At 34.6% G+C, this 15,288-nt stretch overlaps 1 protein-coding gene across 2 annotated transcripts in view; it reads left to right on the top strand.

The window, feature by feature from the left end:
• PCDH9 (protocadherin 9) overlaps nt 1-10,755 on the top strand; it is a 1,155,874-nt gene extending 1,145,119 nt beyond the window's left edge. For both annotated transcript variants that reach the window (XM_070380570.1, XM_070380569.1), the window contains exon 5: nt 8,641-10,755. In XM_070380570.1, the coding sequence (XP_070236671.1) occupies nt 8,641-9,014 (374 nt within the window). In that variant the 3' untranslated portion in view covers nt 9,015-10,755. The remainder of the gene's footprint in view (nt 1-8,640) is intronic.
• The last annotated feature ends 4,533 nt before the right edge of the window (nt 10,756-15,288 follow it).

Here is a 15,288-nt window from a genome sequence, read left to right as displayed (position 1 = left end):
CTTCATTTCTTCATACCTGAGATTTGCTCCTAAAAACGTGTTGTATATCAAATAAGATTTACTGTGGTTTTTTGAGAAGTTATACAGATTGTAGGAAATGAACAGTAATTCAGGAAATATCAGTATATGAATAACTTTGTAAAATGAAAGACATCAAATATGAGAAAAAGAAATAGTGAACTATAGGAGAAAGAAGATACAGTTTGCAATAATATAAATAAGCTATTGCATACCATGCAATTGGGTAAAAATTTGAGTTAATTTAAATAATCAGTGACCCTAGACTATTGTCATTTCATTGATTGCAACATCTAATGTGAATGGTGAATCAATAAAATTATCTAAGTATTTTCTTTACAGCCATTAGCTTTAGCAGATGATAAAAAAAAAGGACCTGATATTCAAGCCATGCTGTAGAAAGCTAAAGATTTATAAGGAGGCTCTATCCATTCTTTGTGAGCTATAAAGTCTGTCCAAATAGCAATATCCTCTCTGGCAGAGAATCTGCTGCTTAGGCTGGCCATGTGTTATTGCATTTGGACTGACTCCATCCACAAATGTTGACTTTTCATCTGTGACCAAGGAAAATATCTGTATGAGGAACAGAACGTGTAAAACATTTAATCCTTGTTTACTTGTTAACCAAAGGTTTTGTCAGATCCTGCTGGTATGAGATTTCTGTATTTGTTTCTCAAGGTGACTGTAGATGATGTCACAATTTTGAGTTTAAACTTGAGCTATTAACTAAAAGTTAGATATAGCTTTTACTTAGATTGATAAATATAAATACTTGTTCCAATCATACTTTCACATTCCAAGATTAAGTAATACACTACAGGAACAGTTGATTTATAATTTCTTTGCTCTATCTTGGACTTCTCATTAGTAAAATGAAAATAACACTGAAAATGTGATTATATATGACAAGCCACAGTGATATTTAACAAAGGAATAAAAGGCCGGTAGATGTCATGCATCAAAATTTAATCTTTGACTCTCAAGTTTTAGATGAGAAACTAGGAAATAGTGAATCTAAAATTAATTTCACAAAGTTTATACTAATTCATTGTTTTCAGTTCAGTTCAGTAAAGTCACTCAGTCCAGCCCGACTTTTTGCAACCCCATGGACTGCAGCACGCTAGTCTGCCCTGTCCATTCATTGTTTTACTGGGGCTCAAATCTATTTCTGTTGGCCTGAGTTATGATGATCGCCTGACCTGAGATTTGTGAACTAGTTCGGAATTTAGATATTGTATGCAAGAATCTCTTGAACCTAATGAGATCAAACAAAAATTATTCAGTGAATGAATGAAAAATATTTTTCCTATAGGCATAATCAAATTTGCCAGATTTATTTTTGGATTTAGACTGTCCACATAACTATGCTATACTATTTTATATGCAAATCTGAGTTTATATGGGATTGAAATTTGTACCCCTTGATTGTTTCTCTGGGCAGAGTAATAACTCGTATCTATTCCCATGTAATATTGATTTTAAATTATCAATTGGATATAGGATAATGTGATCTAAAATAGAGATCATATTACCAAAAGGGATTATGAGCAATGCTGAGCAGGTTCCTCAGTTTTCATGTCAACTCTCATATTCAAAATTAACTTTGACCATTTTCAGACTGGAAGCAAATTAATCAATGTGATTCATATCTGAAACTCATCAGTAGTGTGTGGAGATAGTAGGAGGCCCCATCAAGTGACTTAACTTTCTACTCAGGGTAATCCATGATAAAAAATTGTTATCACCGCTGCATCTTATCTCACAAAAATGTAAAAGAATTAGAAATAAACTGAGGGTGAAAATGAGATAGTAAAAATACTAAGTTTTTTATATTGGTCTCTTAGAGATACTAAAGTTACCTAGTAGTGTAGTAGGTGAGAATTTTTGTTTCCCTGAAACTTTTTATAGGAAGTTGAGTAAGGAAAGAAGCAAGTATAATAACTAGGATTTTTCTCAGTAAATCAATAGCAAGTACAAAGCAAAGTAATAGGATAAAAACCTACTCTAAACCAGAAATTTTATTAAAACAAGGAATTTTATCACTAGGCCTAGAGATCAGGTAAATTGCTTCAGCAAGTTCAAGTCAGTGGATACATCTTCCACTTTAAGATGTTTACTGGTGCACAACTCTTTGCGTACTACATCATGCTACATTTTAAGGTACTTTTTCTGAGCACAATACAGTAAAACTGGAACTTAACAGTTGTTTTGCATAAAAATAATGATATATGGTCTAACCACAAAAAGGCCATTATAACATGACAATCAGATATGTTTTGCATGAAAGAGGTATTTTTCTATAATAAAATTTGACTGAGACAAAAATTGAGTGAGATGTGATGAATTTGAACCAAAATGATATAAAAATGACATCTATTTTACAATTCAATTTTGGCAGTCTGTTTAGTCTTATTTTACCCAATAGGAAAAAATTCTAAGGAAAATTTATTCATGTAAAAGTCCAAACTATCATATAGTTTGAAATCTAAAGAGAAATATGAACGTTCTCATGATTTTTTTCACATGTCAGTTTATCAGTTTCGATCTTTGGAAAGAAAGGGTTTCAAAACATCAGGTCGAAAAGCAGGTGGACACCAGGCCAGAAGGCACTTGTTAATTACAGCAGTGAGTTAATCAATGAAGTAACAGTTCTGCTTCTGGGTATAACAAAATGAGATCAAAGCTCATTCAAGTATGCTGCCATTGAAGTATAGCTGGAGATCCATCAAATTGGATAGTTTCACATTTTGAACCTGCACATTAAAAGTCAGCAATTCAAGCAGCTCTATGACAGCTGTTGATGCCTAAATCATAAACAGGTTGCTGTTGTTTTTTTGTTTGTTTGTTTGTTTTGGTTTTGAGCAGGAAGGTGAATTTGGCCAAAGATGGAGAGGGAAATTCATTGAGACCTGATATAAACATTAACTGAGATGATTTTCAAGAAGCTTTTCATGTGCTTTCGTTTTTGCTTTCAGCATTTAAATGCAGAGACAGATGGCTTGGACAGTTTTATTAACATTTGTGTCTTTAGACATTCAAAAACCAAGAAAGATAACCAAACTCAAAGATTGCATTTGTGAGAGGGAAAAGTAATTTAGCTTTTTTTTTTTAAATCAATAAATATTTCAGTGTTAAAAAAATCATGATAGGGTTTTTAAAATACTTTTTAAAAATAAAACGGAAGTAATTAGTATAAGGCTGAAATTATGGAAAGTATTTATAAGCAGTTTTCAATCCTGATCTGAATTCTAAGTAGATATTGTATAACATGACAGAAATAGGACATCAAAATTTATGAAAAATTTGGAGAAGTAGGGAAGCATAATGCACACATGCATGCACATGCACACATGCACACACACAATTTCAAAATTTATTAAGAATCCAGCACATTTCTGATACATGTTGGATATTCAATAAACACTTGTTGAAGGAATTATGAAAAATAAATACAATTATTCATCAGTTAAGACAACCTCTTATAGTGATGACATTAAAAATAATTATATGTCAATGATAAAGGATAATATTTCAATGCATATAGGTTTTGCAGTATTAGCAAAGAAACCCTGATATTTTAAATGCTATATATTTGATGGAGAATCATGAATTATTTTCAATTATATTTTGAAAATAACAACATTAAATATTAATGCTTTATGAAGAATGTCTTTCTCTTTTTTAAAAATGTAAAACAATTCAGTAAGTGGTTCTAAAAATGAGAAAAAAATTAACTGGAAACTATTTAATGTTTAAGATGCTTCAGATTATAAACTTTTAAAGGACCAGGATATTTAGGAAATCAGTAGAATGACTGTGTTCTCTTTAATAATTCATGATAAAAATGTTTTTATTTTTTCTACCAATTCATGACACAGACTTTATGGAAGAAAACTTGGAATCTATTTCTCAAAAAATTGCTATTTCTCAAAATAAAACCCATATTGTGTGTGTGTGTTTCAGGCAACCACTGGAAATTATACATAGGTCAAAATAAAAAGAGTAAAATTTTCCATATTTAATGTCAGGTCCTAAAATAGAAACTTGCCAGAAAATAAGCAAAGTAAATTTTCCAACAATGGAGCTCAATTATATGAGCGAATTGTTGTAATGAGGTTATATAGATAGATGGGTAAATCTCTATACAGACAGACGACGGTTAGACCCAGTTCTGTGATCCTGGTTGGTCACTTTCCCTTTCTGAGTTAATTCATATCCCACCACTTCCCTTCTAGAGCTCTCACACTTGCAGGTCATGAAGGACACACCTAACTGCTGGAAAGGTCAGGTTGTCAGATAACTTGAGACAGCCTCTGTGCCCTAGAACCTGAAAAATTATTCAAATCAGTCAATCCACAGAGGGTGCTCGGAACCTAGCTCCTCCCACCCTGTTTGGCAATACATAAACTGTCCACTACAATTCTAGCTTATTTTTATGCTGTTCTTGGTACAACCTTCCATGGGGCCCTGCCTGGTGGCCTTTCTTTTTTAGGGCTATAGGTAACAAAACCTGGCTCTCATGCAATTGCCATCATTGTGTTGTGTCCCACTTTTTGATGAATCTTTAAATTTTGTAAAGCTGATACCTAAAAGACTGACCTAAGAATCTACAGAAATTCTGTAAATTTATCAGAAGCTTTCAAATTTATTTATAAGAATGAATCACATACATTTTTCAAAGAGCAATTAACACTATTTAATGGAAAAATATTTTTGTAAGTTAAAGATTTTGTGTAGTACACGCAAATGTTAACTGTAAATGTCTTAAAATTATCAGTTATCTGTAAGAAATTTCAGAAAAATGTAGAAATTATATAACTTGGAACAAAGTACCCCTGTTGCCTTGTGAAGAGACAAGCCTCCTTAAATCCTATCTTCTTCCCAATGACACCCTTTTTTTGTCTCTTGGTTTGCTGCTTTTAAGGCAATTATTTGTTTCCCAGGATAGGCGCACAGTTCCATGGGGACACTGTTGACATCTACTTTGTTAACTGCTATATTCCCAGTGCCTGTCACAGTGTCAGCATATAGTACATGCTCAGTAAATAATAATGGAATAAATAAATGTTATCAGTTCTGAAAAACAATGCACACTATTTTTGTTAAAATGTGTCACTCAGTGCTGAAGATTTCAGGTCCACACAACACACACACACACACACACACACACACAGTGTTCTCAGTTCTTGGGTAATACCCTCAATTTAATAAGATAGTAATGTATATTGGATAAGACTATTTAAAAAATAATCTTTCATACTCTCTTTTTATAGAGTAATAAAATCTTGATGCTATTGATATTTCTAAGATAGCTAATAATCCTCCCCCCAACTTTGGAGCTATTAACAAGAAAAGAAAAATGTACTAATGATTCTGGAATAGTAAAAGTTAAGAATTGATTGATAGACCTAAAGATATATTATATATCAAACTTGTGATTATCTCCATTGATGTCTAGAAAGGAGTGAACATATTTAACAGAGAAGTTAAATAATTCACTTATTAACTGTCACAAGTATTGCTAAGGTGAAGAGATTTGTTGTTGAGGAAGCTTTTGGTATGATATTTGTGAAATCAGCATATTCTGATTGTTTAAATTCTGCCTTTTAAGTGGAGGATATCTTTAATAATTTCTTAGAACATTTTCAACCTCATAAAAATTTAATTAACAATTAACAGTGTGCATAAATCATTGCTATTGTTTAGCACCATGAAGAATCAGAAAACAGATCATTCCTTTTTTTTCATGAATGGATTTTAAATCTAGTTGAGAGAAAACAAAAATAAAAATGTTACTCATGAGTGTACAGACCCTAAAGACAAAAGGTAAAAATGTCATAATGTAAAAGTTGAGTGGGTTCAATTAGGGAATTTGTTATGCATTTATAGGGGAATATCTATGGAAATCTTCCCAGTGCATACAAGATATGGATTAGCAAAGTTAGGGAAGCTTGCTGTGGTACATGGGAAGCAAACTGCCCCTTGATAGAGTCAGTAATTAAATGAAAACAAGCCAGACAAAAGCATTTTCTAGGCCTGTGATTCTGATGGAAGGGGCGTGGATTAGTTTGAACAAAATCAGAATGTGTTTGCTTTGTGGATACAGAGCCACTGAATAAACCAAAGCGAACCTATAAGGGAGAAATTAGTTTGAAATTTTAAAGTGTGGGCAAAATTCAGAGGACAGAGAAAGGCTCATCAGTTCAGTTCAGTTCAGTTCAGTCGCTCATTCGTGTCCGACCCTTGGCGACCCCATGAATCGCAGCATGCCAGGCCTCCCTGTCCATCACCAGTTCCCGGAGTCGACTCATACTCATGTCCATCGAGTTGGTGATGCCATCCAGCCATCTCATCCTCTGTCATCCCCTTCTCCTCCTGTCCCCATATCCCTCCCAGCATCAGGGTCTTTTCCAATGAGTCAATTCTTTGCATGAGGTGGCCAAAGTATCGGAGTTTCAGAAAGGCTCATAGAGAAGGTTAAATTAAATATCCTAGTGAATAAGTGATCGCTGAAAATTTGTGAGAGAAATAGTTTTAAGTAATGAACATATGTCTTAAAAATAAAACTATTTACTTTTGAGGGGATGGGACTATGGATCACATGAGAAGGAAGTTTACTGTTATTCTAAAAAGCAGACTTCAGATTTCAAAATAGACTAAAATCTCATTAAGAGTACATTTTAAGCACCTTTTTTTTTTTCCGCTTTTCACATCCAGTGTCCGTTCTGATGCTGTCTGCGTGTGGAGGTCAGGTATTTGCCAACAACAGTTACCTTTCTCAGCAGTATTTTTTTTTAACATGAAAGAAATAACTAGAATATTATTAAGACAAATAGATATTAATATAAATATTCCACAATTACTGGGCACTTAAAAATATTAGTAATGCTAACTTGGGTTTTAGCAGAGACCTGCATTCCAATTGTTGGCTCTTTTAATTGTTGAGTAGGCAAACTCGCAGGGATGTTTTCTTCTACATTTCTATTCTGATGACTCTTAGCTTTTGAAAATGTTTTATGCCTCAAGCATTCTTGCCTATCTGATACTTAACCTCATTTGTAAAATCAATTCCTAATTTTCAAGCTATCACTTATCACTTGACTGTTTAATCATGGGAAAGAAAACATGACGACAAAAAACCCAACTTAACCCTTAACCATTTATCATTTGACACTTACTGTTTTTCAGTACAGAACTGATTTTCTCTTTACATAATCAGAGAATAGTTTACTTTCAAAATCATGGTTAAAATGTTTTAGATTGCCTTCTGGTAAAAAAAAAAGAGAGAGAGAAATATCTATGATGACTTTTTTCTCTTTGAATATTACACTCTATGCATTCCAATTTGCAACCTAGCTAGACTTTCACTCTAGTGAAATTTGGGTTATTTGATACATTTATAAATCAAGAAAATAGGTTAAGCTTAGAAGGAAACCACATGGGATCTTTATTTACTTGGATTTCACAATGCTTGAAGTCAACCAGATGTGTCTTTAGTAGTATACTTTAGTTAAAATGTTCTTTAAAATTATTACTTAAATTAAAAAAGAATGTTGCAAAGTTATTTTAATGAATTTCATATTAAGATATATGTTTACATGGAAGATCATTTTGATTAACTATTCACAGTATTTACTTTTAATATTATATTTCAAGTAACACTTTTTGTATTCTTGGAGTTTTTAATTAACATCTTCTGGCATTGTGCATAAAATTTTGTAAATTTCATTATTTCTCATGAATATGAGTTTTTATTGAGAATTAGGACATGAATTGGTAATAATACATATGTCATAGAAAAAAGTTGATCTGAAATGATGTATCATGGGTATATCTGTTTACCCATATCTATCTACTTATTTTTTGATCTGTCTGTATCTCTAGATATAAAATGGCTTAAGGGAAAGAGTAATTCTTATCTCCAAAACAAGGAATTTTATTCCTTCTATGTAATTCTTAAAAGGATAGGATATTACTCAGCCATAAAAAAGAATGAATTTCAGTTTTAATGAGGTGGATGAACCTATAGCCTGTTACACAGAGTGAAGTCAGTCAGAAAGAAAAAAATATAGTGAATTAATGCATATATATGGAATCTAGAAAAAGGTATTGATGAACCTATTTTCAAGGAGGGAATGGAGATGCAAATCTAGAGAATAGACTTGTGGACACAGTGGTGGAGGGAGAGAGTGCGACAGATGGAGAAAGTAGCATCAACATATATACACTATCAGATGTGAGATAGATAGCTGGTGAGAAGCTACTGTGCAGCACAGGGATTACAGTCTGCACTCTGTGATGGCCTGGAGGGATGGGATGGGGGGAGGGCAAGGAGGGAAGAGAGGGGAGAGAGGGAGAGGGGGAGAGGGGATAATTATACACATAATTATGTGTGTATAATTATGGCTAATTTGCATTGTTGTATGGCAGAAACCAACACAACATTGCAAAAATTAAAAAGTAGAAAAAAAGGATGGGGAATCATATCTATGAATTGCTTAACTTAATAGATTTTCATGAGAAAATGAGATCACCAGTGCAGTTTTTCTCTAAGGATATAATTTAAAATGAAAACCCTAACCACTGTCTTTCCTTATTTTCTCTGTCTCTTGTCCTCTGCAGATGGGCCTCTGGGCCCCCGAGGATTAGCTGAAGCTACAGAGATGTGCACTCAAGAGTGCTTGGTTTTGGGTCACTCTGATAATTGCTGGATGCCTCCTGGCTTGGGTCCATATCAACACCCTAAATCTCCTCTCTCAACCTTTGCACCCCAAAAAGAATGGATCAAGAAGGACAAGCTTGTGAATGGGCACACCCTGACCAGAGCCTGGAAAGAAGATAGCAACAGGAACCAGTTCAATGACCGTAAGCAGTATGTCTCCACTGAAGGCCATTTCAACAATGGCAGCCACATGACAGACATTCCTTTGGCAAATCTGAAGTCTTATAAGCAAGCAGGAGGTGCTATTGAGAGTCCTAAGGAGCACCAACTCTAAAAAAAAAGGCCATATGGGACCTAAGGACTTTAATCTAAATAGACATGCTAATACCGTGTGTGTCAGAGCTTTATGTATTCAATAGATCTCTACAACTATGCCCCTTAGAGCAGGGATACCCATAATTTTGTGTTGGCACCATGGAGGATACAATGTTTTATCACATAAGAGAGAAGATAGTTTTACTAGCCATATGATCTTATTTACTAGGATTGATTAAACTTTCCAGAAGTATCTCCATTGTGCAAATATCTTTTTTTAAATTGCATTTTATTTTGACCCTGGACTGCTGCTATGAATAATAGAATATGCATTTGGAGAGTAAGGAAGTTCCATGGATTAGAGTGACTGAAAGACATATCCAGTTAGAAAAATTGTGCTCTTTTTGTCATTGATCTGTGTTGAGACTGCTATACTTGACATTATACTTCAAACAAAACTTAAAAAGATAAGCATTAAACCTATTGTGCTGTTAACAACATTAGTGGACACTTGTAAGTCAATCAGTGTTAAAGTATTTGTAAATAGAAGCAAGTTATTATTAACAACTTTGTGTACTTATATCGTTCACCTAAAAATGTTGTAGCATAATTCTGTGTTTTATGGTTGCTTCTTTCTTTTTTTGTTTGCCTCTTTGTTGTTATTTTTGTTGTTTCTTTTAGTGAGGTGTTTCTGCGTTAGTAGTCTGTCCTGACACACATTGTTCAAAAGATCTCAAATACTTGTGTGTAAAGAAAAGGTTCTGGAATCTTGCTTCTTTTATGATAGCTTATGTTGCTGGAATTCTAAAAAATAAAGATAAAAATGAAAACTTCATATATAAAAGGACTTCTGCAAAAGCTTGAAAATTCAGAACCTATTTTCTTGACATCCTTATTTTCAAAGTAGGCAAAAGCAAAATCACTTATTTAGTAGCATTAAATGAGATACTAATGGGAAAGTGTTATCTTTCAGAAAGTGAAGTAATATCCTGTGCTTGTCACTCATGCAGAATTAATATATTAAATTAGCATATATTAAAGAAAAATTAATATTCAAAATAGTTTCAATTGGGCAAATGTGTGTCTACAACTTTGTTGAAATGGCAGTTTGTGTTGATCCTCATATATAATAATGTTGTTGTAACACAAGTGTTAGACCATAGCCACAAAATATTTAATGTGTTGTGCCTTCATGATGTAACAGAACATTCTCCAGGTAGGCTAGTTGGGGGATATTAAGGGATAAATCTCTAATTATTGCTGTTTAACTGTTTGTTATCATAGTTGGTCAATGCCTGGCGGGTACCAGCATCTTGTCACTTAGGTCAAACCAACAGAGTGACAACTAATGTTAATAAGATCTCAGTTGCACGTGCAAACAAATCCAAATTCGAACATTCTTAGGAGGTTTTTGTTAAGGCATGACAGATGATTTAAACAAATAAATAGCATGCAACAAAATGTTTTTACTGAAAGAAGTGAAAGTTATCTTAATGCCACGGTTCAACAACAGCTTAAAAGTTAAAAAAAAATAAAATAAAATAAAAAAAAATGGTTTGCTAATCTGATAGATAATTTGTTCTTACCAAAAATAAAATTACTTTGTAAATAGCAATTCACATTTTTTCCACAGTATAATGGAAAATAATGGGTAGGGGTGCATTACTTATTGAAGTACATATTTGTCGGTTTGTGAGGGGTGTTTGATGACTTTGACAGAATAAATATCTAAACAATTATCCTTGTTACTGCTTTGCCAGTTCTACGTTATTTACAATTATTCAGCTCTTGCAATAAATGTTCTGAATTCCTGACTGTAGTGTGTTAATTCTTGTTCAAAATCCAAAGTGATGATTTCTACTCTAATTGTTAGATAAATATATGTTGATAAAACTAAATTTTAATTATAAAATTAGTTAGTGGTTTAATACTTATGTTCTGAATATATGGTCCAAGTTAGAGTTAAATTCTCCTAGAAGAAGAAGAAAGTTGCTCAGTCATGTCCGACTCTTTGAGACCCCATGGACTGTGGCCTACTAGGCTCTTCCATCTATGGGATTTTCCAGGAAAGAATACTGGAGTGGGTTGCCATTTCCTTCTCCAGGAGATCTTCCCGACCCAAGGGATTGAACCCCAGTCTCCCGCATTGTAGGCAGATGCTTTACCATCTGAGCTACAGCTTCTCCTAATGATTTATTAAATCATTTTCTTATGAAATTCATAAGAAGAGTTAGTTCATTTTCTAATCAAGTTTCATACAAGTTTCATCAAAGTGAAATCTGAAGTCAGAAACTGGGCAGGTAACACTGGTTAGTTAGTGAGGTTATCTTGTCTCTTAGTATCATTAACAAGATTTCATGAAACAAACTCCCAAATATTTCATTTTTGGCAGAGGATTATTCAGGGATTAAGACCTTGAAACAACAGCCAAAGCTTCATCTATATTTCTTTCAGATTAGCAAAATGGACCCAGAAACTGCCAAGGATAATAAGACACATTCACACATATGCCATGTGTTTATATTCATCACAGAGCAGCTGGATCAGAGTTTTAGAGCAAATAAAGAAGTCTGACTCTTCCTCTACAGCTTTTGAAAAGTTTTAAAATAAGGCTCAGGAGATAGTGACATAGAGGTAAAGATATTTACTTGGGCCAGTGGCTGTATGGAGAACCTAACTCCTCTTCTCTGAACACCAGATTTGTCCAATACTCTGGGGTGCCAGTCATCTTTCCTTCATGGAGCAGACCGGCCCTAGGACACAGAAGATGAATGAATCCTGGAAGTAGGCTACTCTTGAAAAAAAAAAAAAAAAAAACATCTTTTCCCAGCCCCTTCCATTTTTTACCAATCATATGTCATTCCCTTCTGCCTTGCAGAGTAAAAGGTGAGAAAAACTAAAATAACTATTCTCATATATTTTCCTTCCCAAAAAGATTGGAATAGAAATGCCTTCTTCCAAACCAGAAGTTTGGAAAGAAACTCCCCACACCACAATATTTCTTCTAATAATTATGGCACCACCTGCTCTTATCAAGGCATTCAGTATGCTCTGTAAAAATTTAAGATAGGTAACATTACAAACCAAACTGAAATATTTACTCATTAACTAAATGATACAGTCATAATGACTAATCTTAAATATCACCCACATTATTTTATTGTATAGATGTGGAATATTATAAATCATGTTTACCTGGAAATCAAAACCAGTTATATTTCCTCATATAGCACACCATATGAAATGTATAAAAAGTTATTATCAAATGTTCCAATGCTATATACTACACATTTTCTAAGACAGGTATAGAAATAAACTTTATTAATCTAAATATGACCTGTTTGAATGAACATTTCTACACATACACTAACATAAAACATATATTTAAATAATGATTATTCATTAATAGACAGCTGAGAAGTCATTTTGCTGCCCTGATGCTATTCAGCAAATCTTATTCCATAGAGTAGTGTTCCCTCCCCTCCACCCATCATTCCTTAGCTGAATTAAGAAATGAAGCTGAGGCCCAGAAACCATTCTAGTATTTATTAAGCTCTCTTGGATAGAAGCCAGGAATGGCTAATTATTATTAGTGAGGAGTTTTGGCAGTCAGGGATGAAAGGGATGCCTTGTCAGTTTCAATTCTAATGTGGATGCCAGGGTGTTAATTTGAAAGAGGGCAAACCAAACTGTGAAAAGGAGGAGTGCTGTTGGGATTCTAAGAATGCTTCATTGTTCTGCTTTGTTTAAATAGAAATGAATTTCTCTCCCTAAAGGAAGCTCCTTCATTGGTTGTTTTGAAAGACATTGCTTTCAAATTCTCCCAGTGTTCTTGAAGGCATAGCAACTACATAGTGATCCCTTTGAAGGAGGTCACAATTATATTCATTACCTCAACCATAGTTTGGCCTCAGGTCAAATAACAGGGAAGGAACAGAGCCCCACCCTTCAAAAGAAAATTGATTGAAAGATTTGCTGAGCATGGTCCAACCCATCAAGGCAAGAACCAGTTTCCCCCTCAGTTAGCTTATCCCATCAGGAATCTTCAATAAGCCTCTTATACTTCTACATCAGAGGACAGACAGATTGAACACCACAATTACAGAAAACTAAACAACCTGATCACATGGACCACAGCCTTGTCTAACTCAATGAAACTATGAGCCATGCCCTGTAGGGCCACCCAAGAGAGATGGGTCATGGTGGAGAATTCTGACAAAATGTGGTCCACTGGAGAAGGGAACGGCAAACCAATTCAGTATTCTTGCCTTCAGAAAACCCACGAACAGTATGAAAAGGCACAAAGATAGGACACTGAAAGATGAACTCCCCAGGTCAGTAGGTGCCCAATGTGCTACTAGAGATCAGTGGAGAAATAACTCCAGAAAGAATGAAGAGACAAAGCCAAAGCAAAAACAATACCAGTGGTGGATGTGACCGGTGATGGAAGTAAAGTCTGATGCTGTAAAGAGCAATATTGCATAGGAACCTGGAATGTTAGGTCCATGAATCAAGGCAAACTGGAAGTGGCCAAACAGGAGATGGCAAGGGTGAACATCGACATTTTAGGAATCAGTGAACTAAAATGGACTGGAAGGGGTGAATTTAACTCAGATGACCTTTATATCTACTACTGTAGGCAAAAATCCCTTAGAAGAAATGGAGTAGCCATCATGGTCAACAAAAGAGTCTGAAATGCAATACTTGGATGAAATGTCAAAAACAATAGAATGATCTCTATTCGTTTCCAAGACAAACCATTCAATATCACAGTAATCCAAGTCTATGCCCCAACCAGTAATGCTGAAGAAGCTGAAGTTGAATGGTTCTATGAAGACGTACCAGACCTTCTAGAACTAACACCCCCAAAAGATGTACTTTTCGTTATAGGGGACTGTAATGCAAAAGTAGGAAGTCAAGAGATACCTGGAATTACAGTCAAATTTGGCCTTGGAGTATAGAATGAAGCAGGGCAAAGGCTAACAGAGTTCTGTGAAGAGAACACACTGATCATAGCAAACACCCGCTTCCAACAACACAAGAGAAAACACTACACACGGACACCACCAGATTATCAGTACCAAAATCAGATTGATTATATTCTTTGCAGCCAAAGATGGAAAAGTTCTATACAGTCAGTAAAAACAAGACTGGGAGCTGACTATGGCTCAGATAATGAACTCTTTCTTGCCAAATTCAGACTTAAATTGAAGAAAATAGGGAAAATCACTAGATCATTCAGGTATGATCTAAATCAAATCCCTTATGATTATACAATGAAAGTTACAAATAGATTCAAGGGATTGGATCTGATAGAGTTCCTGATGAATGATGGATGGAGGTTCTTGACATTGTACCGGAGGCAGTGACTAAGACCATCCTTGAGGAAAAAGAAATGAAAAATGGCAAAATGGTTGCCTGAGGAGGCCTTACAAATAGCTATGAAAAGAAAAGAAGTGAAAGGCAAATGAGAAAAGGAAAGATATATCCATTGAATGCAGAGTTCCAAAGAATAGCAAGGAGAGATTAAAAAAAGCCTTCCTCAGTGATCAATGCAAAGAAATAAAGGAAAACAATAGAATGGGAAAGACTAGAGATCTCCTCAAGAAAATTAGAGATACCAAGGGTACATTTCATGCAAAGTTGGGCACAAAAAAGGACAAAATAGGTATGGACCTAACAGAAGCAGAAGATATTAAGAAGAGGTGGCAAGAATACACAGAAGAACTGTACAAAAAAGAGCTTCATGACCCAGATAATCAAGATGGTGTGATCACTCACCTAGAACCAAACATCCTGGAATTCAAAGTTAAGTGCCCCGTAGGAAGCATCACTTCAAACAAAGCTAGTGGAGGTGATGGAATTCCAATTGAACGATTTCAAATCCTAAAAGATGACGCTGTGCAAGTGCTGCACTCAATATGCCAGCAAATTTGGAAAACTCAGCAGTGGACACAGGACTGGAAAAGGTCAGTTTTCATTCCAATCCCAAAGAAAGGCAATGTCAAAGAATGCTCAAACTACCACACAGTTGCACTCATCTCACAAGCTAGCAAAGTAATGCTCAAAATTCTCCAAGCCAGGCTTCAACAGTACAAGAACCATGAACTTTCAGATGTTCAAGCTGGATTTAGAAAAGGTGGAGGAACTAGAGATCAAATTGCCAACATCTGTTGGGTCATTGAAAAAAAAAGCGAATTCCAGAAAAACAACTACTTCTGCTTTCTTGACTATGCAAAGCTTTTGACTGTGTGGATCATAACAAACTCTGGACAATTCTTTGTGAGATGGGA

This window comes from Bos mutus, chromosome 12 (genome assembly GCF_027580195.1).
Source record: "Bos mutus isolate GX-2022 chromosome 12, NWIPB_WYAK_1.1, whole genome shotgun sequence".
Lineage (NCBI taxonomy): Eukaryota > Metazoa > Chordata > Mammalia > Artiodactyla > Bovidae > Bos > Bos mutus.
Note: the sequence above shows the minus strand (reverse complement) of the source record. Positions and strands in the feature narration are given on the sequence as shown.